Here is a 24713-nt window from a genome sequence, read left to right as displayed (position 1 = left end):
TATTTCTGTCCTATCATATTCTGAAAAAAATTCTGGCCCAACAAAGTATGCATTTTGCAACAAGATGCATGGCTGTCATTAAGTATATGAATTCTATAGCATACGATTCAGAGTTAAGTATATGCCATCTGTAAGCTTTAGGTTATAACAAGATCACTTACTTGACACAATTTTGTATTCTTGGACACAGGAAGTTTTCAGCATCTGTGGTTCCTATTTTAAGGCCCAATCATGAAAATATAACGTGGTACTTTAAACATACATGTCGTTTCACTGCCTGCCTTCATGAGTTTTTTAATTTCTTTTTAATAAACATGCAGCATATAGTGGACTTTTAATTCTGTTCAGAGGTTTCAAAGTTAATGCTGCTGTTTCAGGATGATCCGATTCCAGGTCATTATGTTTTGCGATCTAAATCTTGCTGGTTTACATGCAGTAAACTGAAGCAATCTTAAAATTTTTGGTACAGATACGTACTGAAAATGCATGTAAGAATGTTTCTTAATATCAATATTTTATTTTTTGTCATTATTTACGTCTGAAAAAAGAAAGCACATTAGAACTGTGGTTGTAGGAACACTCTCTCTTCTTGGAGAGGCAAAGTTGTTCCGGGTTGGTTTTCTTTCGATTTGTGGTGTTCATGTACAAGTATCAGTATGAGTTAACTAAAATGTGAGCTAAAAATGTGTTCCAGGTATTTGTATGAAATCACTCTCTCCTTTTCTCTGAACTCCCCAGACTTAGCAAATAGTGTAGTAAATAGCTTTGCAGTGGAGCAGATTTGCCCAAATAACTAGCAAAGTCATTTCATCAGGACAGCTCATACTTCATATATTGACTGTTTCTGTAATAAGTAACTTCTTGTTCGTAGCTGGTTACTCTAAACAGAATATCAAAGCAAAATATCCTGTCATAAATACTGAAAAACTGAATATATTTCCAAAGTCAAGCTCAAACTACAGCTATTTCTACAGCTCTTGATTTGATAAAAGAAAATTTTTCTATATATCTGTAAGAGAAAAGTTTTCCATTTTTCCTCATTTTTTATTGCTGATAATATATCAGCTTTGAACAGAGTTCAAAGATGTGTTGTAATAATTTAAAAAATATTTTTAAATAAAATAAATTTATAAAAGCTTCTCTTTATTTGATGAAAAGAAACATAAGCTCAAAACATCCAATTATAATAATCATCTTTAATTTAAATAAACTGCCAGGAAATTTTTAGTTTAAAAACTTTGCAACAATAAGAACAATAACTGAGCTCCTAAAATATTATATTATAAAATTGTCAAATATAAGCAATTATAATTATACAGTCCTAAAAGCATTTGAAAGTTAAGAAATTATGCAGATTCTTTTATACCAACAGATTTAGGAATGAGTGAGAAGTTGCTGGTTTGGGCATCAATGAAGTTTTTTCTGTGCTCTGTTATGATGCTCTCAAGGGCATGATTTTAAGAAAGTATTATTTCTGCTGTATTTTTCATTTTTATTTTAGTTTTGAAATTCTCTGTTGCTCAATTCAAGGAAAGGGAACATTTAGATTATCAGATTATTGTTTATATATTCCAGAGATTACAGATACAGATACATAATCATGTACACAGCCTTTCTCTAAACTGCTCTGTTCAGTTTTACATCATGCAGAGCTTTGTCTGTGGAGTGGTAATCCTCACAAGCTGAGTGTAGGGTTGTGTACTAGAGTGTCTGTGAGTTTTAATACATTATTTTCTGTGTTTCTTCAGGAAAATCCATGCCAAAAGAATTTTTTTTAATTTGTCAAATCAGAAGCATGAGTATTTACTTCTGTTTCACCAGTGTGGATATACATGCAGTCATTGATAAAATCAGAAAGGATGGAAGGATGTGGTGCAAAAATAGATGTATTTTATATACTTCCCTGCAAGGAGGACAAGAATGAACAAACCTGGAAGACCTGTCTATAATTTTTCATAGTAAACTAATGCCATTATTGCACCAGGAGCTAATTTTGACTGAACAGTGTTAGAATAAGTATATTTTTATCATGTTTCCACTTGAAGACTAGGTATGGTCATTTTTTGTAATATGGTTTTTCATATCTAAAAGTGCTCTGAATATTTTGAGGGAAATAAAGGAGTTACAGCCTCTTCTTAGAGAAACCGATTAGTTATTTTTGTTGTAGTGCAAGATGTTCGTATCATCTATGTTTAACTCAGTTTAGGGCCTACTAAAGAGGACATGGCCATGCATAGAGCAGCAGGGGGGAGTAGTCCCACCTTTCCAGGCTCAGGAAGTCATCTGGATATGGGGTCAGTGACATCAAACATTAGACTCTTAGGAATTTACCTGTATCAGAAAATTAGGACTTTGTTGAGGACAGTAAGGTGAGTTTTCATGTTTCCCACCACTATTATTGCTACTTGTATCCAGGAATGGTTATTGGACCAAGAGAGAAAAGTCAATCTGTTACAAAGCAGAAGGGACAAAGTAATTTGATATTCTTCTGAGCACTGAATAAAAAATATTAATCAAAGGACAGTAAGATTGTTTTTTCTGAGGAGGAGTTTCTCTACTCCTTTTCCTGGAAATACCAGTGGGATTCTTCTTTGGGGAAGCAAGAACTTGCAGTTTGCAAGAGAAATTGGATCCAGATATGACTCTCACCAAGCCGATGAGTGAAGGAAAAACCACAGGTAAAGAACCACCAAGCTTTTTACAAATCAGCATAGAACTTCAGCACCATCCAACTACTGCTGAAGCTGGATAAATCTCCTTTCAGAAACTTCATCCTACAGATGATTCTTAGAAATTCTTTTAACTCCAATAGGCATATTCAGTTTTGGTTTACTGCTATTTTCTCTATAATTTTTAAGAAAACTCTATTTTGTATAATATTATACCTTTTGTCCTGAAGAGACAAGAATCACAAAATGGTGTGAGTTGGAAGGGACCTTCAGGAATCATCTAGTCCAATTCCCTGGCATGGACAGAGGCATTTTCCAGTAGACCGGATTGCTCAAAGCTCCATCCAGTCTGACCTGGAACACCTCCAGGAATGGAGCAGCCACAGCGTCTCTGGGAAATCTGTTCCACTGCCTCACCACCCTCACTGTAAAGGATTTGTTCCTTATGTCCAATCTAAATTTATTCTCTTTAAACCCATTGCCCCTTGTCATTTCATCACAGGCCTTGGTAAAAAGTCTCCATCTTTCTCATAGCCCTCTTAATATATTGAAAGGCCACAATAAGGTCTCCCCAAAGCCTTCTCTACTCCAGGCTGAACAACCTCAAATCTCCCAGCCTGTCTGCACAGGAGAGGTGTCCCAGCAATCTGGTCACCTTCCTAGCCCTTTGCTGAACTCACTCCAGCCAGTCTACATCCCCTGGTGCTGGGGTCCCAGAACTGGATGCAGCACTGCAGGTGGGGTTTCACAAGAGCAGAGTAAAAGGGGAGAATCCCCTCCCTCAACCTGCTGGACACACTGTTTTTTGGTGCAGCCCAGGATAGTGCTGGCTTTCTGGGTCATGGGCAGCATATGGATCACTCTGAAGCAAAGGTACCAAGAAGTGTTTCAGCAAATGACAGTTTCCCCAGCAAACAGAGCAGTGGCAACAATGTTCTCTTCTATAAAGACTTCTACATGAAAAGTGAACAGCTGAATATATAGGGAAAACCACAAAGATTAAAAAAATATATATAGAAAAGTTAGCAGGTCTTCCTCTTTAAAGTGCTGAAGTTTCTTGACTTTCTTTGGATGGTAAGGTTTTTTGTGTCAGGGATCAAACCTGCACCCTTAAAATAAATTATTTTTTTTTAAATATTTACTTTTCTCTCTATCTGTGGGACAGCAAAGAACTCTGTCAGGAAAAATAAAAGATACTTTTAATCCATTTTACACTGCAGAATAGAACACATACTTATCTGTTCAAAAGAGAAACACACTGGTCTTACTGTCTATTATTTATAAAACTCTTTAGCATTTAATATCAACATTCACTGTTTTTATTTGCTTTGGTAAAAAGGCATTATCATAACTGCAGTTCAGTATCTTAAATTTGATTTACATATGAGAGTTTGATTGGGTATGTACTATGTAGTGCTCGATTATTCTCTGAAAGAACTCTGACGGAGGCCGTTGTATTGTGTTCATTATGCCAGCTTTGTGACTTCAAGAAGAAAAAGCAGGTACCTGAATACGAACAAGCAAAACAAAGGGTAGGAAAAAGAACAGGCAGAACAGATAAAGAATGAGTAGGATAAGTGAGTGCTTTACAAATGAAAGCAGATGTATGAAATTACAAGCTGTCGGATCAGCAACGGAAATGAAGATGATAAAGTGGTTCCTTACACAGATTATAATTATTCATTTTGCCCAGTCCTGCATCTTTTCCCCATAATCCTCTTGTTGAGGGAGGTGAGGTGCAGGAGGATATGAGGCTTATTCACATGAAAGAAAAAAAGTAAAACATTTTAATTTCTCTGTCTGCAAAACTGTCCCTTATTTTGCCTTTTATGGATTCAAAATAATTTTCTATTTGCAGTGACCCTGATTAATTAAAGTATTTGTTACTACAGCTAAAGTTCTCAGAATAGTAAAGTTTCTTAGAAATTTATTTACGATTACTATTGTGGAAGGCTGTCTTCATGTTGCAGTGGAAGGATCATTAACAGGCATTGCTTTGACAGCTGTGGCAGATGGATTGCCTGGATTTAGATGGTGCAAAAGAAATGAAGTAGTTTACATAGACCTGCTTGAAAAGATGTCTTTAATAATTGCACTCATAATTAGATTGATTTGGGAAAAAAAAAAAAAGATGACAAGAGCAAGCAAAGAGCCATAGAGTGTACTTACATAAATTCAGATACAGTCAAGCAGAATTAGAACAAAATTATAAACTTTAACAAAGCATGTTGAAAATTTTCTGAATAAGTGAAAAAAATCTAAAACAGTTGAAGGTATATTTTTAAGTGTTTATGATATTAAAATCTACTCTTTTCCTTTTTTCCTGAATATTTTGTGAAGTTTCTGATTTATGAGAAAACAGGGAGTTGCTGACATAATTTTACATTTGTGTATGTATATGAGTGTGTATGTATGTATGTATACATGAACAACATAAAAGACTTCTCAGTAAATAATTGTCAGAGTGGGGCAAAGTTATCATGAAGTCTTAGCCACAAATTATCTTACTTAAATATAGGTGTCTGTGAAGAAGTGTCTAAAAAGTCAGTGTCCATTTTGGAGTGTAGATCTTCAAGCTCCAATGACTGTATTTGCCCCAACCTGCACTGACTTGGGCAGGCTTTAGGTGCAGAGCTGCAGAGATCTAAATTTATGCATCTAAATCTGAGCTAACTTAAAAGTCGAGGATAGTCATAGCTTTAGCATTTTTCTTACTTGTATTGGACCGAGTGTAGTCAAGAAGTTTGGTTATGTAATACCTTCTTTTACACTCAGCACTGCTTCAGTTCTGAGAGACCATGTGGGCAAAGACAGCTGAATCTGAACTGTAATGGATTTACTGGAAAAGGTAATAGTGGAGTATCAAAATAAGATAGTAACTTTTTCTCTCTCTTTTTGTTTTCATTTTCATTGTAGTGATTTCAAGTAATTATCAGACCTGTTTGGGACTTCTGATGCATTATCCACCCATTGGAGACGTTCACTCCCTTATCCTCAGAGCACTTTTTCTCCGAGATCCAAAGGTGAGATGCTCACTCTGTAAATACAGGGAATAAATCACTATAATAAAATGTCCTCAGTGCTATGAAGTTAAAAACAACCTACATTTTGGGAACTAAAAGTTTCAAGTTTCTTCTTACCTAACAAAGAGATAGAAAAAAACGTTGGTAACAGAGTAGAAACAAGTTCCTTTACTCTTTAAAGGATACTTTGCTGAAGTTAGTCAGGAGCTCTGGTAACTGCAGGTGTTTATGCTCTTTAGAATAACTTTGCTTGGTATTCAGCACAGACATCTTTCATGATGATGTATACTTTGGAGGGTAGCACTAATGCTACTATATAAAACCTGGTAAGCTGTATAGAAACAATCATGCAATTTCATCTGAAAGACCTTTTCCATGGGATTTCAGCAGATTAATCATTGTTAATCCTTAAAGCGCTACCCCTGCCCAATATATAAGAGTTATGTGATGGTTTTCAACTGAAAATGAGAGTCTGGTGTTTCAGCCTGCAAAGATTCATTCAGAATAAAATGTATAAATTTATCAATTTTAGGTCACATATTATTAGCATACAGTTTGTGATATACTCGCCTGTTAAAAGAAAAGCAAACCTCTTGCTGGTTTAGAATGGCATGTGTATATGTGTGGGTATAATGTACAGGAGACCCCCACAGTGTAGTGGATAAAGTGCTTGAGATGAAGCTGTACACAATAACCTTTGTGTACTCAGATCTTTGGCAGGTAGCAGAATTTGTGCTGCCAGTTTTGAACTGTCTTTGTACATGTCCCATTAGTAGGTTGCCAGTGTAAAGTCTGATCTCCCTCATCTTCTTGATGCACAAAATCTTTGAAAGCAAAAAATTCATCACTTCTGCACCCTGACTGCCTTCTGCAAAATTTCATTCAGTACCAATGTTTACACTCTTATGGATTAAGAAAAAAATTGTCTCTTTGTTTTGTGTATATCAGTTTTTTGCAGAAATCTGCATCCTTACAGCTGCCTTCTTCATTCCTCTCAGGCACAAAGATTTCTTTCATGATGACAAGTAAAGTGTATCATCTTTTCAGTATGTAAGAAAGTTTCTAACGTTAGATCTCAGAAATCTTTCTTAAGATTTTGGCAGCAGTCTGTGAAATCAGACTGCCCAGCATTTATTTATGTACTTTCTTAGCAAAGCAAGATAGAAATATTTTTTAGAAGAAAGATACAGAGGGAGGAAAATTTTTCTAAGATGTCAAACACAATTCAATATGTAATCTGTCATTTATTCAAGAGATATGTTGAAAGATAAAGTACTTACTAATTATTCAGCTGTCCTCCAAAACATACTAGGCAGCATACAAGATATCCTATGAGGTGAAGAGAGCAAAAGTAAACCACCAGCTTCACACAAAAGGAGCTTGACCGCTATTCCACTCTTTATGCTTTTGTCTCCAACAGGATGAAGTTCTCAGGCTCATAAGGCCTTAGTGTCCTATTAATTAACATTATCAGGTGTGCCTTGAACTCCTTTCAGAAAAATATTGGATGTAGTTCCTACCATGTTTTTCATGTAGTTCTCCCTTTGCTCAGGTGACTGAGTACTTAAAGCTCTTTGATGCAAAGACTGGGAGTTGCTTTGTCAATTTAAATATGATAAGTTGCAATTGTTCTTCATTTCTGAGCTATACTTACCTGCTTCAGAAGTACTCTGAAGGTTAGGAAGCTGTGATTTCCAGGGAATGAAGAGCCCTAAGGAACGTCAAGCCACCTCTCATTTTACGTTAGGTCTTTGGGTTCAGACTGCATGAAATGATCAGGACTTCTTACAGTAAAATTGTTCTAAAGGATGGTTCTAAAAGAAAAAAATAACCCTGTGTCTGACAAAGAAATGTATTTTCAAGGCTATGACTTGACTACCTGGCTCTTATATTTTCCTAGGTATGATTTTAAGTTTCACATATGTCTCTGTAAGTGTATGTTTGTTCAATCCATTTTTTCCCTATTTCTGTAATAGAAGTCACAGTATTCTATAAGACCTGTGCATAAAAATTTTCCAAGTCTGTCAAAATTTTTCAGAAGAAAAGGGAAGACTAATCAAGGCGACATAGGTGCTTCAGGAGTCTAAAGTCAGTACACAGGTTATATACTAATACAAGTGGGAAAATTAGTATACTTTTTTTTTGCTATCTTCATGAAAATAATTCAGTTTGCCCTTATTCCAGATAAAAGAAGAAATGACAAAGATTTTAGTCAGTAGTGTAACTAGTTAGTGGTGATGAGCAAATTCAGTGCTCAATGGTTTATCTTCCTTCTTTGATGTTTTCCTGTGCATTTCTCCATCACCAGCTTCTGGTTTCTAATAGGAAATTAGATTTGCTTCAGTGCAATTTTACCTTTCCTTTTCCAGAGCTGAGTTGTTCTGTGTAGCGTTTCTTCCAAGATTTCACTTAGGTTTAATATATGAAGTCATGGAACTCTTCTCTGGGACACTTGCATGGTCCAATGGCTTATTTCATTATTTGTTGAACATACCAAGAATTCTTAGTGTTGTTCCAAAAATCTGAGAGAGGCTTGCTCTCTGCTCCTTGGAGCTTTACATCTCAGCAGGACAAGAAATGCAGTTTAGAAGTCATGGCCAGGAGCAAACAGGAATCTACCTCTTGCAAGTTTGCTAATACATGTTGTCTTTCATATTATTTTTGCAGCTATGTAAATGCCAAATAATCTTACAGAGGGGATGTTGTAGGATATTTGGACTAAGAAAGGTCGATGGTATATACATAAAACTGAAAGGTTCTTAAATTATGAACTTGTTAAGATGGACCAGATGATGCCTTTCCACGTATAACTTCCAGTTCTGGAGATAATCTGGGTTGGCACATTATTATTTCTTCTGTTTCTATGGTCTGACATAACAGGTATCTGCTTCTTACTTGTCTTGTAGTCTATCAGGAAAGCTAAACTTTGGCTTCATGAACCTGTCATATTTTGTTTGTTTCTTTTCACTGCAGTCATCACCAGGAGAGCAACCTAAATGTCAGCAGAAATCTATACTTAAAAGATGGGAGGCATTTTTTTCTTACAGATGGACAAGTACTATGTCATGACCTTCCGTGGAATAAAACCATACTAGAAGCTTTAGCATTATCCAGTATTAAAAATAATACGAAAAGTAATTAGTGCTTGCTATTAACCTAATGCTGGCAAGCAACTCTCCTTTTCACTCTGTGAACCCCAGTTGGCAACTGAGATGAGAGGATGTTTTAGATACCACATCCCTGATATTTTTTTAGCTCCACAGAAGACAAATACACATCTCTGTAATAGCTGAAAACAAGTTAATGCACCTGCCTCTGAGGGGGGGTCTGAGAGAGACTAATTTTACAGGCATGAGTATGGATCAATACAGAATAATTGAATTTCAGTCTCTTCTGCATTTGGCTAGCTCCACTTCTAAGGAGAATGTGGAATGAAAAGCTCAAATCAGTGGTGTTGTCTTTGCATAGGGTGATGAAGTTAACCTGCTTATCAGAGTATTTGTTTCACATTTCTAATATTTGAACAGATAATTGCCTCAATTATTTATATTAAAGTAACTTCTATGCACTTACAGTCCCTCTGAATATAAAAGTAAAGCTTTTTACAGAAGAATGGGTATTAAAAGTATGTATACATGAAATGAAAAAATAAGGGAAGGTTCTTTTATGTATATCCAAAAGCATTTACTGAAGGTGTGTGTCTGCATATTTAATACACTATGAGTGGCTCATTTTCTTCATTTTTTTCCCTTATCAAAACCACTGAGCACTGTTAATTTTCAAAGCAAAGGCTGCAAAATTAAGATGTAGAGATACAGAGATAGGGCAGTGGAAAAATATAGTGATTAAAAAACATAGTTCTAACTAGAGTTGTTCAAATAAAAAAAAATTTAAAAAACCAATTAGAAACAAAAGTCATAGAAAATGTGAACATATTGTGTTCCTTAAATAACCAGATGTTCTTTCCTTCCTGAAGGCAGCCAGGGCTGGGAATAAAAGGTTTAAAACTATTGTTTTAAGTTAACTGTGAATTTTGAAAATCTGTTTCCACCCTTTAGCAAGTAAAATTCTAATACAGCAACATAAGCAAAGTAATTTTCATCTTTGGGTGTTCTTATTTGTATGTTTTTCTATGTTGAAGTGTTAACCTTATCACAATGACTTATTAGAAAACTAAAGCACTACATAGAATATTACAGTTTTGCATTGCATACTAAGAACCTGACAACTATGCTTTTTCTGAGAGAGCCTACTGTATTTATTCTTAATATTTTTGTAAAATAAGTTTGCTTGCATATATTTTAACATGGTGAGTTACCCTATTCATTGAGCAAGCTAGTTAGGAGTGTAATTCAGTGGAGACACCTTTTATCATGTCATCAATTAAAAAAAAAAGAAGAATGTGCTTGGTTGATAGAAATTAATTTGTTTCTTATGCTAATAATATTCTAGTTACTGCTGCTGATGTTTTCTCAACATTGTATTTTAAGCTATTTGCTGACATTGAAAGTGGCTATAGAATAATATTAAATTCTAACTAAATCCATGGAGAAGCATACATGACATTTCAAAGAAGTCATATTAGTTCATCGTGACTGAAAGTACAAGTACTGCCAGAAAACTTAAGCAATAAAATATGGTCATGATCAGTCATAGAACGATTAGTTGGAGAAATCTGCATTCTAGCTTTTAACACTATTCACTATCTGAGCAATGTGACAAGGGGAAAACACATTGCTGAAATTTTGAACTGAATTCTTTGTACATTTATTTTCAGCTGAATTTTCTTCTTAAGTAGCTGCCACCGTCTCAGAGTTTTCTCCAAGCTGGTTTCATCTGCCTGAAAGGCTGTTGAGTTTCACTTTCTTCTTCTTAGATAAATTCTTTTCTATACACTCATTAACTGAGGTGCTGCTGCAGAGCTGCAATTGTCCTTTGAATGCTGCCGTTATGTCAGTATTGTTGTTTTGCCGTTTGTGGCAGGAGAAAAGCAGGTTTGGGGTTGTTTTGTTTGTTTGTTAGCATTGTGTATGCAATCTGGCATTAATTACCTCTCTTTAATGACCAGATTGCAGCCAATCAGAAGTTGGGATCTGGCTGCTGTTTGGGCATTAGCAGCTCATTAATTTGCACCTCCACACAGAGGTACTGCTGGGTGCAGGTCCGTTTCAGTGCAGGGGGACCAGCAAGGGGGAGGGGGACTCTGAACCAACATTTGCTTTTCTCCTTTTAGTTTTGGTCATAAAGAATGTGGCTGATACTGTAGGAGCAATAATATATTAGGGAGGTTAGGTGCATGAAAAGTAAGTTATCAGGATGCTGGGGTAATAATGGATATCCCAGTGCATTATGACCTGGCAGTACGAGTAACATCACCTATGCTTTAAGGGAGAGTTTCCTTGACATGGGATAGGAATGATAAAGGAAACAAGGTTTCCCAATAAAGCTAACTTACATATCTTTTTATCTGGAAGACAAATACTTAGGAGAAACAAAAAATAAATGCATTTACTTTCAGTGATTCACAGAGAACGTCCATTTGCCTCAATTTCTGAAAGTTTAAGATCTTGGATGTTTAATGCAAGATAGACAGATTTTTATGAACAAAAGGGGTCACCATGTTCACTCAACCTCTAGTTTTATAATCACATTCAATTCCTTGTAGGGAACTCAAGCCTTTTGATGGTCTAACATTCCCATTTGCAAATACAATAGTTAGATGTAATTTAAACACCTAACTTTAAATAAATCAACATACAATTGATTTATTGAGGCAGTTTTTTCTGTAACTGTATGCTAAGCTTCTTATTGTGGGTCTTTATAACTAAGAATTGCATCTATTTTACATGTAAAAGCCATGATATTAACTTATTCTTTGTTTATGTTCAGGTTCTTCAAATGAGAAACTTGTGTTTTCCAAGGAGATAGTCTATGCTTTGTTTTGAGAATTATTGATTTAAATATTCCATTATTGTGTTTCATTAATAGAATAAGGTATGACAGGCAGCTAAGAGTTTAATGATAAATTACTTGGAATAACCATGTTGCCATAGTACCACATAAAAATAGTAAGTGTACTATGAATTAAAAATCCGCTTCATTTTTGTACATTTGTTTCAAAACCTCCATTCCCAGTGCACCTGTGCATTTTAAAATCTCAAAAGGCGATGTGGTCAAAAGTCATAGTACAGTAACTTTCTCATCTCTCTCAAAGTTCATTGCAATCTCTACTGATATGTTAACCACTTAATCAACCCACCATAAAATAGTTATCTTCAATGTATCCTGTATGTCACAAGCAATCTTTTCACAAAAAAACCTTGGTAAGTGGTTGATTAGTCATCTAGTTAAGACTTTCCAAATGAGAAATCTTTGGAAGTCCTTCTCATTTCTCAGTACCATATGCAACACAGTAGTCATCTCTCGAGGGAGAAAGCTGATCTCTTAGATTGCCAATGGCAATGCAGTGCCCAAATGTTGCACTCTCCTTAGTGTTGCATGCACACGCCAGTTTTTCTGGTTAAGAACTCACAAATATTGTATGCCTCTAAGTTAAACTGCCATTACATTTCAATTAATAGGAATGTAGTGGGAAATAATACAGACTAAAGCAAATATTTCAGAACACCTCTCATAATTAAGAAAAAGCTGTGCCTCTGTGTGGGGCCAAGCAAGATGGTGCTGTAGTCCACTGCTGGCAGCAAAAGCAGAGCCCAGCAAGGTGACTTCATTGTTCTCATTGCCTATTATGGATAGCCCAGCCGGAAGGAAAGCCACTGGTCTTGAGGGCAGGAAGGAATGGGGGTTGTGGCTGGGAATGGGTGGGTGGGTGGGTGGAGAGATGCAGAGTCTTTCAGGGGAGACTGCTAAAGGTGAGTTGGGAACCATTGTTTCTACTTTTTGCTACCATTGAACAGCAAGTAACATACACATTTTTCAATAAATAGTCAAGGCAACTACTTGCTAATCAGGCACTGGGCTAATTGCAAGCACAAGAAAAAAACAGTGTTTGCAATTTTTAATTGTCTCTGATGATTCCATAATTACGCTTTTTATCAAGGTGTCTTTCCTATTAAATCAGAAGGCATGACATGTGGCAACATCACGTTCAGGCCAGAGGGGTAATGGGGGAAAACTTGGAATTAGGGAAGGAATCCTATGCTGGTTAGCACTCCCAATAATATTTCACTGGGAATTCACAAAACCTGTCATGTTGAGGGCAAGTACTTTAGAGAGGCAAGATGGAAGAGAAAGTTCTCTTTGGAAGCCAAAATTTTAAAATATTCCTTCTGTTTGAGCAAGTTGATATCCTCAGAGCAAAGTAAAAGCAATTCTGATTGCACTTCATGCTAAAGCAAGAAGTTGAAGCACTTTAAGCCCTTAATTAATTTAGCTTCCAATAAAACTTATTGCTTTTGAATTTCTTGGGGCTGTTTCTTTCAAATGATTAGTTTACTTCTGTTTAAAAAGTCATCCAAAGCTCCTGACCCTCTCCTAAAGAGAATTATGTTACTTATAAAATTACACTAATAAAATGTATTTAACAGTGTTAGTGAGGTGATTAGGGTTCTTCTAATGTGCAACCTGACAATTCAGTTAAGTGCTTCTAATTTGCAAGGTGATTTATCAAAAAGAAGCACTTAGAGCCTTTTATTCTACCTAATCAAAAGTTCTTAATATCATCATTTATTTGACTAAAATTTTCAAAATACAAACTGTGAGTTATATAAAAGTAGATTCATAACTTTTCAATAATATATGGAAGATTGGCTACTGAATCATATCAACCCTATTATGATGGAATTTGAGTTCAGTCTCTTCTGATATAGATATACTGCTTGTATACCTACATATTCTATAATAAATATTAATGTATTAATTGAAATCAAAATTTTTGAATACAATTGTGTTGGGAAGTGCTTCGCTGAGAGAAAAAATACTGTCAAGATGAAACTGGGAATGGTACATTTTATCCTTTGCTGTAACCATTTATGGAAAATCAGGTTTGGAGATGTTTTTTCTTTGTTCTTTATCTTTTTAAGGAGCATTATTGATCAAAGTGGCTTTGCAGAATCCTCATTTTTGGAATACTAAAATGAAAGGAGTTGCTTGTCCCACAGCACGAAGACCTTAACTTCTCTTCCCTGTGTTTTAGAGGAAAGGACTTGGATGTCATATTCCTTTTGCTGTGATGAGTGCATGGGGCTCTGTGAATGAGTTTTTTTCACTCCCCTGGGGACCTTTTTCAAGTGGTTTACATAGCACATTACAAGCAGAGCATAAATTAATCTGTTTCTTTTCCACATAGCAGAAAGAACCAAATAGCACCTTAAAATGTTCTTGTTTTTCCCTGATATGTGAGATTTGTGTACAAGCATGTATCTGGAGAAGATATAATGCTGTAAGTGTGGTTAGAAGGGTTTTATAAGTATAAGCTTCGGATAACTGCATTACTCACAAAGCCATCAGTGAGTTATGCAGGTTGTCCAAAATGAGTGCCAATAAAACCATAATGTGGTAGCTTTTCTGTACATAAAGATGTCATATTTTAAATCTCATAATTTGGAGCATTCCAGGGTTTAAAGTGAGTCTTGCTGTGTGTTCCCTTCAAAAGCCTGGAGCTTTCCTCCACAATGTTGTAAAACTCCTGTTCCTAACTGTGCAGGGCTGCAAGATGCCAAAGCATAAATCTGTCATGGGGTAGGGCTGAGCACTGTCAGATTTATACCTTACTATTTAGTTAATTTATTTCTTAAAACCAAGGGTTCAGCTGAAAACTAGGCAACTAAATTAAGAGGCAGATTTAAAAGGTACTTAAGCAATTCTGTTGGTGCAAGATGGGGATTTTACACAGGTTATGAACTTGAACTTTGGCAGGTCGGAGTCTTTTTGTCCAGAATATAAATAAAAGCTGATTTGGTAGGGTTTGATCTATCTGTTAACACACAATAGGCTGTAATGCTATAAATGAAAGAAAAAAAGGCTTCCCAAGTGGTTAGGACAAGAAGCCAAAATATACAGCTAGAAATTTCTTTCAGTCAAATCACCAAAGCGTTTTTAAATATCTTTTTTTTTTTTCAGTTCTTCATCTCTTTTCATAGAATGCCCATGTGAGAGAAAGCATGTGTGTATGAAGTTAAAAACAGACCATAACGCACAGTATTTAAAATATCTTCCTGGTGTCTGAAATTTCTAGTTGCCAGGGGAATGGAGGGTTGTCACATAACAAAACTGGAGATAATATATTTCAGCTTGATCAGAGTTCAGGGGTTTCTTCCTTCCTTGACCCAATTAACTGAATTTTCTTTCCTTTTCAGTTCTTTCTGGGATATTGTGTTGTTTTGCAAAAAAAGTTAAAAACAACTCCCCAATTTTCTTAAGAAACTATTAAATGTGATAACTCTTCATGCTATTACTGCATTGTTAATAACAAGTTCCATGATTGAGATCCTTAACATCTTCTGAAAAATGTAAACAGGAAGCATAATTCCCAGTTTGAGGATTATGGTGTTCCTTTGCCAACACCAGTATTAGTGCATGGATCTGCTGACTCCTGCGATTAAAGGAAGTTCTTTACGAGTTCTGTGCAGGGTACCCTTCATAGTGTGCCGCTTTCATACACAGTGTTGAGAGATGCAGAGTGTCAGCCCATGTTTTAGATAATATTTTGTTCTTGGCCTTGAACCACAGTTGAATTGGCAATAGCACAATATGTTGTCTATGTCTCACTGGGGCTTTTTTCATCCTAATAAGTATTTAACTCATGGGTTCATAGGTGGGTGAAACACCATTTGTGCTCCCTCAGGTTGGTTGTTCTGCAGAAGGGTGTAATAAGGGAAGAGGAAAATTAGGTGGTGAAAGGGAAGTTTTTTGGGGAGAATGGTGTTTGCTTTGAGTGCTCTGGAGTTTAGGGAGGGTCAGTTGGCTAGGATACAAAATATTGTGATACGTTTCTGTAATCTTAAGCTATTGCTTATACTGTGTAAGTCTGGTCATGTGAAATAGAGACAGCTGCTTGAATATCTGACAAAAGAATAAAAAGAGGAAAGGTGAAATTCTCTCTCAAGGCAATAATTAGTAAGCACTTCATATTAATTATTAGTGCTTAATAGAAAAACTGCTGCTGAACTGAACAAACTGCACTCGTTATCCACATCTCAGCTGCCATATTTCAGCTCTGTTCCTAGTCCAAATTTTTGCCATGTTTGTGTCATTATTGAAGAAAGAAGTGTAGACAATCTAGCGGGAAAAGGTAAACCTTTCCTGACTCCGAGTCCTTACTGAATTTACAGTCACATGATCCTCCAAATTTCATTAGAAATAAATAAAGGAGGAAAAAAAATAGAATTTTAACTAAAAAATAGAATTGTAATACTTAGGCAGTGCAAGAATTATGAAAAAAACCAATATTGCACTGTCAGCTGAAGAGGGGAAAAAGGAGCATATTGGCTCCTTAAAAATAATTGTTTAAATAAATAGAACAACACTACATCATTACCCTTCTCTTTTTTTTTCTATATGTTTGGTTCATTCTGCTCTTTGGTTTAGGCATAAAATGTTAGTAGTTTAGGGAAAATAATAAATGTTTGCCAGAATTTCATATATTAGAAAAATTAGTTTTAAAAAATCCCTTTTGACACTAGTGAGATGATTATTTTAGTAAGCCTATTGCTGCCTGGATGTAGAATTCACTGCTACTCTTTGGTTTTGATCTGTTGCATTGAGGTTATCTAGTTTCAGATACAGTCTACTAAGTGGAATATTTTTCAGTAGCTGAGGTTTTCCCACCTGTCTACCCTAAACACCTGCACCATATGTTTGCGTAACCCTGCAATGCTTTGTGGTTTGGGCCTTGAGAAATTCCCCCAGAGCTTTTTGCTTATAAACAGCTGAGCAATTCATTTCTCTAATGACAAGTGCTTTTTCCTTGGTGTTGAGGTAATAGCACGTTCACTAAAATAAGTTTCATTTTTTGTCAGACATACAGAAAATCTTTTTTCATTCTTCTGAACTTTCAGATTTAGTGCAAAACTGTATTTGATTTTTCCCCCTGCTAATAAAACTAAAATGGGAGGAAAGAAAATACCTCAACAAAGAAGAGTGTTATAGATATTCCTCCACTTGCATCTGCAAGTAAACTTTTAAAAATACTATGTATTCAGGGGTGAAACATTAGGTATGTTGTAGAACAGCCTGCCTGTAACTTCTAATATGCTACGTCTCCAGAGCCCAGGGAAGACAAGGGGGTTACAGGAGGGAATTTGAGCATTTGGAGCATGGTCCTTAGCTGGTGGGAGTTGCTTTTCAGCAGTTTATGCAGGTTTAGGGAATCGCTGCTGCATTTAATGTGATTCTGACCACAGCATCAGTCCCCCAGCCTAGGGAAAGTGCAGGTGTGGGTATAACTTAACTTGGCCTCTTGGAGGAGGATACAGGCAAATAAAAAATCCCCAAAAACCTCCTACCAGCCGTGGGAATTGAAGTGAGTTGGCCTGGTGGTGGCTGGGAACAGAGACAAGAGGACAGGGAGGGACTTCAGCAGGCAAATGAGTCGCAGGGGCACATCTGTTAGGTCAGGAAGGGCTCAGAGAGGCAGGAGTGCCTCAGAGATGCCTGAAAAATTTTGAGGGATCTTTTCCCTTTGGGCTGTGGCTAGTACATTTTGAAGAGATAAAGTCCAAAATCACATCAATTTCTATGTGTGCTTCTATATCTGGATTTCATACATTGTCCTTTTAGATCATAAATTGGGCATTTTCTACCAGTTGAAACTACAGTCACTGGATAGAAATTAAGAAGAATTATAAATCCAGCAACCTGCTCCTAAAAAATGGGTGTAGAGAAAAGGAGTTCTAATATTGGCACAGACAGCTTTTCTGCTTTCTCTTTCCTTAGAAGGGGAAAACTATATATGTGTTAATCTAATGCCCTTGCACAATTTCTCAGGGAGAGTCAAGAAACTACTATTTTGAAGGACTGGTCTCACTGTCAATTTAACATCCTTCAAAAAAAAATTATCTGATGTACTAGTAAAAATACTTACATAAATTGAAAAAGAAAATTAAGAACTTTACTTGCTTAAGCAATGAAAAATACAAGATGGATCATTCTAAATTGCACTCTGTAGGAAAAAACTGTCATTGCTGTGAATATTTCAAACAACAGCTATGTTTTTTTTTTGTAAATAATTTTTTTTAGCGTTTACTTCTAATACATGGAATATAATATAGGGGACAGCTCAAATTGGATGCTTAGAGAGGGGAGCTAGTTTAAAATTATTAAGGGAGAAACATTGTAATTGTGTAGGTTTTCCTCTCTGCTTCTTATGTTTAACCTACTGAAATCATCGAAAAGAATCCAAAATGTAAAGTACAACCACAGTGACATAAAGATCACAATGTTCATAAAATCATATTTTTTACTGACTGAATTTCAGTTTTCAGAAGTATTGCTGCTAACATATATGCCAGATTGGAGTTTTTTAAACATTGAAATTTTCCAAAAGGATATCTCAGTGGTGTTACAAAAGGAGTTGCAGAAGTAAACCTTGGTATTTACTGTCTTGCATTTCTAAAGTTTTTTTAGCAGCATTTTTTCTGAGGGCTTTTTTTTTCCACTGCATGTAATGGTACTTTAAACTGCTTCTTCCTTTGATACCATTAAACCTCACAGGAGTTTAAATAGGCCCCTGTGAAAGTAAGGGCTTGAGCCTCATTCATATGTTCAAGTTAGATCATTATTCCTATTAATGGCTTTAAGTGCTTAGATAGTAGATCAGCCTTTCATGTCTGGAATTGCTTGTCATTTCTGCATAAATATGTTTCAAGATACTGTTCCATAAGATCTTTTCCTATTGTTTTTGCTGGGTTTTTTTAATTCAGAAACAATGTGTAATAATCTTTTTTATTATTACTGGTGGTGGAAAAGAAATTTCAATGTTTTTGCTAACTTTCAATACATACTGAGTTGTTATTGCAAGCAAATGGCAAATCTGGCTAGAACCTGATAACGTGTATTTTTCAAAGGGCTGTCTTACAACTTAGAAGTGCCTGTTATTTTAACCATTTCTTAATCTTCCACCGTGTTGTAAATGGTCATCAAGATATGTAATGAAAGAAGTTACTTAATTCATGGGAGAAAAGTTACACTGTTTATTACTCCCATAGAAGTTACACAACCATTAGTTATCCCACTCTTGTCAGTTTTCATTTTATTATCATAGAAATGTATTGAATTGCCGAACTAGAGCAATAGTAACTAAAGTTGATCCATTGTTATTGCTGTCAGTTGATGAGCACTGACTTACACGCTATACGAACAGGTAGAGTTACACAAATATTGTTTGGGTACAAAAAATGTAGAATGGTCTTTATGATGTGGGTCGTAGGATAGCTGAGGACCTTTTTAATTCTTGTCTAATAACTTTTAGTTGTTTCATTTTTTAATGAACATTACAAATATCATATATGTTTAAAATGTGTATTGTGTTTTTCAAGAAAGAAAAAGATATTTCATACAGGATCAAGTCTAACTTCAGGAAACAATCTGGAAATTCCTACCCTTAAATATGCCCCCAGAAATCATCCTGGCCATTGCTATTTACCACCTCTTTAAATCCTCTTCTCTCCTTTTATGCACATGCAATATTTTGGTCTTTAATAGGCAGCTCCTATATCCTCCTCCAAAAATAAGGTTTTCAGGGAAGGAGAGTTATCTACAGGTATCTGGAAAATGAGAGGATAAGGCAGTGGTATTCTAGTCTATAACAAAATCTGAGGAAATATACAACATATGAAACTGTAACAGCTGAAGACTGACTCTGTCAAAAATATAATAAACTGTAACCTCTGAATGACTGTTTCAGAAAGGTCATTGCGTAGTTCATTAAAACTGCATTTACTACCAGCAGGACAAGAAGGCAGATCAGAATATAAGGCAATAGCCTATGAATGATTAAATCTTAAGAGCAAATACTTGGAAAGTATTTAGGTCTCTTTTATACAATAATCTGGCCATTATGCAGAAACTTAACATTTTGTTTTATACTAGAAATTATTTAAACCATTTATCATTTATATATTTTGTTTAAAGAGCCTCTCTATAATTCTCTATTATTTTCTTTCTATGCATTTTTTTTTACTTAGAAATATTTACTTGCCTCTCCAAATAGTGTCCTTCAGGATGCATTCATTCAATCAAGATACTTTATGCATTTACTGTGGTCTACACTTAATGTTCAGAACCACTGAAGGCAGAGTGATTCCATGAAAGAGCTCCATTGTGTTACAACGGGAGAATAACAAGTGGCTTCTGGTTTCAGTATTAATTATATGCATTTTGTTATAAGACAACAGTTCTTTATTCATGGCCTCAGTTTTGAGTAGGGTGAAATTTGGAGAGAAAAAAAAGGCTCCGTGTGCCCTCTAGTGGGAATGTTGAGGTTGTCTCACTAAATTCAATTCTTTGCTTAAGAGATAGTGCTAGTGATGTATTGATTTCAAAATGTTTGCTATAGTTTATCTTTACTATTACCATTTTCTTTAAAAACATATCTCTTTAGCTTGGAGATGGTAAAATTCTATACCTGAGCTGCAGGAAAAAATCATATTGGTATCTGTACTTGTCCAAGAATTACTGATTTAATTAGGAATGTTGCTACTGCAGCCAACAGCCTCATTGCTGTGTGGAAGAACACTAATTTCTGTAAGCATAGAATGGACTTACTGGTAACAACTGGTATTATTTTAAGTATTTTGAGTCCTGGCTTTAATGTTTCTGATATTACTGCCTTGAGAAATCACAATCCTGGGAAAAGAAAACGTTCTTAAGTTTCTAATATTCATTAATGAACATATTTCATGTCTCTGCTTTAAATCTCCCAGAAAATTGCAATGAGTTTTTTTTGCCTTTCTTTTTTAGCGAAATCCAAGACCAGTGACTCATCAGTTCCAACAAAATTTAGATTATTACAAAGCACGTGGAGCAGACTTGATGAACAAAACCCGGTAAGCTGTTTCCAAATATGTGTTCACTGAACCAAGACCTTACATAGACAAAATGTTTCAGCAGTCACGTTTATTGCAAACAGGATTTAGATGAGCAGTATTAGAAGCACATGTGTTTATTCAGGACATTTATTTTGAGTCTATCCCTTGCCTATTATTGAGTAAAAAAGTTTTCCAGATAGTATGGCAGTCACTTGCTGGCATTTTTTAAGGCTAAGGACATTCACACACAGTGACGTGTGTACTAAAGGCAGGCGGTAAAACACTGCCAATGTGAGTTCTGTAGCTGAACTAGTTCCGATAATGCATCTAATCACAATCTGGAGTATCCATGTACCAGAAGCTGTCTAAGTTAAGTTGAATTAATGTAAATCCAGTTTGAACTAATTTTTATAAAACTTTTCCTCCCTTCTTTTAGAAATGGTTTGTATCAATAATGCTAAAATTCCTTGTCAAGACCATATTATCTGGGTAACCACAAGGTGGGTGCCAGTCACTGGTAGCTGCTGATTACTGGTGGCTTCAGGCAAGCCCACACAGGACGTGATGCTTTAATTGACACTGTCACAGTCAGTTTCTTGGATTGCATGTGGCCCCAGTCATATCTTGTGCTGGCTGATGCATAGGAACTTCCTGGCTTTTGGATCTTTGCACCTCCATCACATTCTGTTTAAATGCACTACATTAAAAGTCAGCTAAAATTAAAATGGAGGAGATTGAAAAGCTTTTTAAAATGGACAAAGGAGCAGAAATTAAAGCTAAGTACAGTGATTGCAAAAGCATCTTTTTGGTTTTAAATCAGGCTTTAAAGTTGGGGATGAGTGTCAAAAATTACTGCATTCTATTGCCTTTTCATCCTTTATTTATTTATTCTTTTGAAAAAGTATCTCAAAAGTTGTTTAAACTGGAAAAATAAGTTGTTTAAAGATTCAAAATGAAATGTTTCAAGGATTTTGAAAATATAAGTAAATAATAAAGCCCAAACAAGAATGACACCTGTTGGAAACCTAAAGGCTAATTAAAAGATGTTGGTTGCATCTATGTAGAAATACAAATTAATTGTACACATACACATGGAATACACACCAAAGGAGATGAGAAGTTGTTGATAAGCCAGAATTGAATATTCTGAGTTGGAAGGGACCCACCGAAAGGACCATCAATTCCAACTCTTAAGTGATTGGCCACTACAGGGATCAAAACTGTGACCTTGGTGTTTATTAGCACCATACTTTAGCCAACTGAGCTAATCTCAGGGTTGTTTAGAATAGTTCAGACAGAATAGCTGGGATAAATTTATTTCAAAATGGCAACATTTAGAGTAGGTCAAATGTGGTAAATCTGTTTAAGATTGGACTAAAGAGAGAATTGGAAGACACAAAATTAGGAAGTGTTTCTGCAGTGAGCAGAGATGGATTAAATCAACTACCAGGTGTTTTTCATCTTCAATTCCACAGGCTCAATGACATGTTTAAAATATCTTGGCAAATCTCGAATATGTATTGCTTATTTTATCATATATAAAACTTTTTCATTGGTCATATTCATGTATTTGTCGCTTATCACTCATAATGATTACTTACTGAAAAAAGAAATGCCTTTGAATAAGGTTCCTTAAAACAAAACATTTCTATCTTAGCAGAAAACTGCAGAGATTGAATCATCTTCCTACTGCTAGTTTAAAAATACACCATTCACAGTCAAGGTCAATGATGCTTATTGTGATGAGACAAAATTGTTTGCTTCATAGATGGAATTCACGTCTCCTTGATACTCATATTTTTAAACTGATGCCTTACTTTTTAATGCATCTGCTGATAACTCTACAATATAATCAATCAGTATTTTTCTTGTAATTGTTGTACATGGCTGGTACATTTAGATGGCTAAAATGTAGACATTGATCCATGTTTAATGGCTGTAATCATCCTTTGCATTAGTATATCAGACATTTAAATGTAAGAAATAAACAGTCTTCTTACTTTCCTGAACTTTGTCTCAGTTTAATGTAATTTCTTCAGAGAGGTAGCACCTCACTATTGTTCATTTTCAATCTGCTTTTGAAAATGGCTTATTTTTTTGAGTCATTACCTTTAACATTTCAGTCTCTTACAACTGTTCAGTTTGCTTTTGAAGCCATTTGGTTGTCCTCAAGAGTGTTTTATTGTTCTGGAGATGCTGTCTTTGTACTTACTTTGTCAGTCATTCTCAGATAAATACGGAAATACTGGCAGCAATCAATAAAATAGGGAGACACAGAAATCTTCTCTAATTATTATTCAGCAATCATTCCTTCTCAGCTTCCAGAAACTGGGAAGCAACACCTGGCCCCAGTCTCTGCACTGCTGTTCCCTCCTTAAACATTCTATGTACCATCTTCTCTTCATCACCAGTATATGGCAGAAGTGCCCCATACAGCTTTCGGCTGTATCTTGCAAGTGTGCAGGCTCAAATACTTCATTCTGATATCTCTCCTATTCTGTCTATTCTGAGTATCTATTCTGAGTCAAACAACTCAGCTGTTGTCATTTTCTGGATGTGCTGTATATGTGTGTGCGCATTTGTATTGTGTATTCTAAAAAAACCATCTCTGGAGACAAATGGAGAAATTATATGAAAAGGAAAATCAAAATTACTTTTCCAGGTGCCTGCACAAGTTACAAGTCACCCATATTAATTCATTTGCAGTTTATTTTTAGTTAAACTTTCCCAAAACATTGTAAAGCTATTTTTTTTCTGCAGTACAGTGATTGTATTGGTTTTAATTACATTTTTTCATATTTTTAAAAGACATTTATATCATGGAAGTACAAATCAGCAAAATAAAACCTCAAGAGTGAAAAGGTCTTTGTGATTCTGATATATTTCTGTGAAGGGTATTTCAAGCATTAATTACATCAAACAGGAAATTATTGCATGAACAAAAAGGAATGGCTTTGCTGATCCATGGGTTATGTGAACACTTCTATTGGGAATCAGAAGGTTCTTTGCCTCTTTAGTTTAGACAGATTAAATGGTTCGACAATTTCTTCATTCTTAATGGTCCATGTAACTGAAGTGAATTAAATAGCCACTGTAGTTAAAAATAAAAAGTAACAATGATAAGGATCATGATTCAGTGTATGTATTATATCCTGATGCAGTTGTTCAGCAAAATCACTTCAGAAATCAGGATTATGTTAGAAAGTGCTTGGGTTGAAATGGTTGGGCTGGGCAGAAGGTAAACTAAGAGCAAGAGACATCTAGCTCTGCTAACCTAAAAGTTCAGTCTAGTGTTAGTTTAGCTTGCTGAAAGAAATGTTTGGGTTTGAGTCATTTTAAACATTTGAGAGAATTTAATCTAGCAGATGTAAATATTAAAGCAGTCTTCGAATAAAAGTGCAAAAAATCAATTTTATAATTTTTTTTATTCTGTAGAGCCTAGATTGATTTTTGTCACTCAGTATCTTTTAATTTAAAAATGGAAATTAAGAAAATCGGTGCAAACTTGCTTTCTTTGGGGTTGGTTTGCATTTTTCAGGGAGAAAGGACCAAAAAAATTTGTCCACTACTGGTTGTGGAAAACTCACAGCCCCTGTGGTCTCTCTGTGTATTCCAGTGCAACTGTTGTAAAATACCTTCTTCATAACATTCAAATCTTGGATTTTTTCTTCCCATTTTTAGAGACTGATACATGTATGGCTCTGTGATGATTTCTTGATGTGATGATTTCTTCTCTTCTTTTCTCAGTGCCAGTGCTAAGGCTGCCCCTCTGAACATTAACAAAGTCTCCAACAGCTTACTGAACTTTGGCCGAAAGCTCATTGCTCCAGCTATGGTTTCAGGAGGGGCAGTGGCCAATCCTGCCAGTGGGAGCAGCTTTCCTCCCTCTTCAATGCCCATCAGGAGTACAGCAGAAGCCCCCCAGCACCAGCAGCACCACCAGCAGCAGCACCACCACCAGTCACAGCAGCAGAGGATGATGAAATCCGAAAGCATGCCAGTTCAGCTGGGCAAAGGTAAAGGTGAAACATGTG

The 24713-nt window shown here is 35.6% G+C and overlaps 1 protein-coding gene across 6 annotated transcripts in view; it reads left to right on the top strand.

The window, feature by feature from the left end:
• TBC1D5 (TBC1 domain family member 5) overlaps nt 1–24713 on the top strand; it is a 313509-nt gene that overhangs the window by 237483 nt on the left and 51313 nt on the right. For all 6 annotated transcript variants that reach the window (XM_071561054.1, XM_071561058.1, XM_071561057.1 and 3 more), the window contains 3 exons: nt 5586–5692; nt 20612–20697; nt 24427–24695. In XM_071561054.1, the coding sequence (XP_071417155.1) occupies nt 5586–5692; nt 20612–20697; nt 24427–24695 (462 nt within the window). The remainder of the gene's footprint in view (nt 1–5585; nt 5693–20611; nt 20698–24426; nt 24696–24713) is intronic.

This window comes from Pithys albifrons, chromosome 7 (genome assembly GCF_047495875.1).
Source record: "Pithys albifrons albifrons isolate INPA30051 chromosome 7, PitAlb_v1, whole genome shotgun sequence".
Classification (NCBI taxonomy): Eukaryota; Metazoa; Chordata; class Aves; order Passeriformes; family Thamnophilidae; genus Pithys; species Pithys albifrons.
Note: the sequence above shows the minus strand (reverse complement) of the source record. Positions and strands in the feature narration are given on the sequence as shown.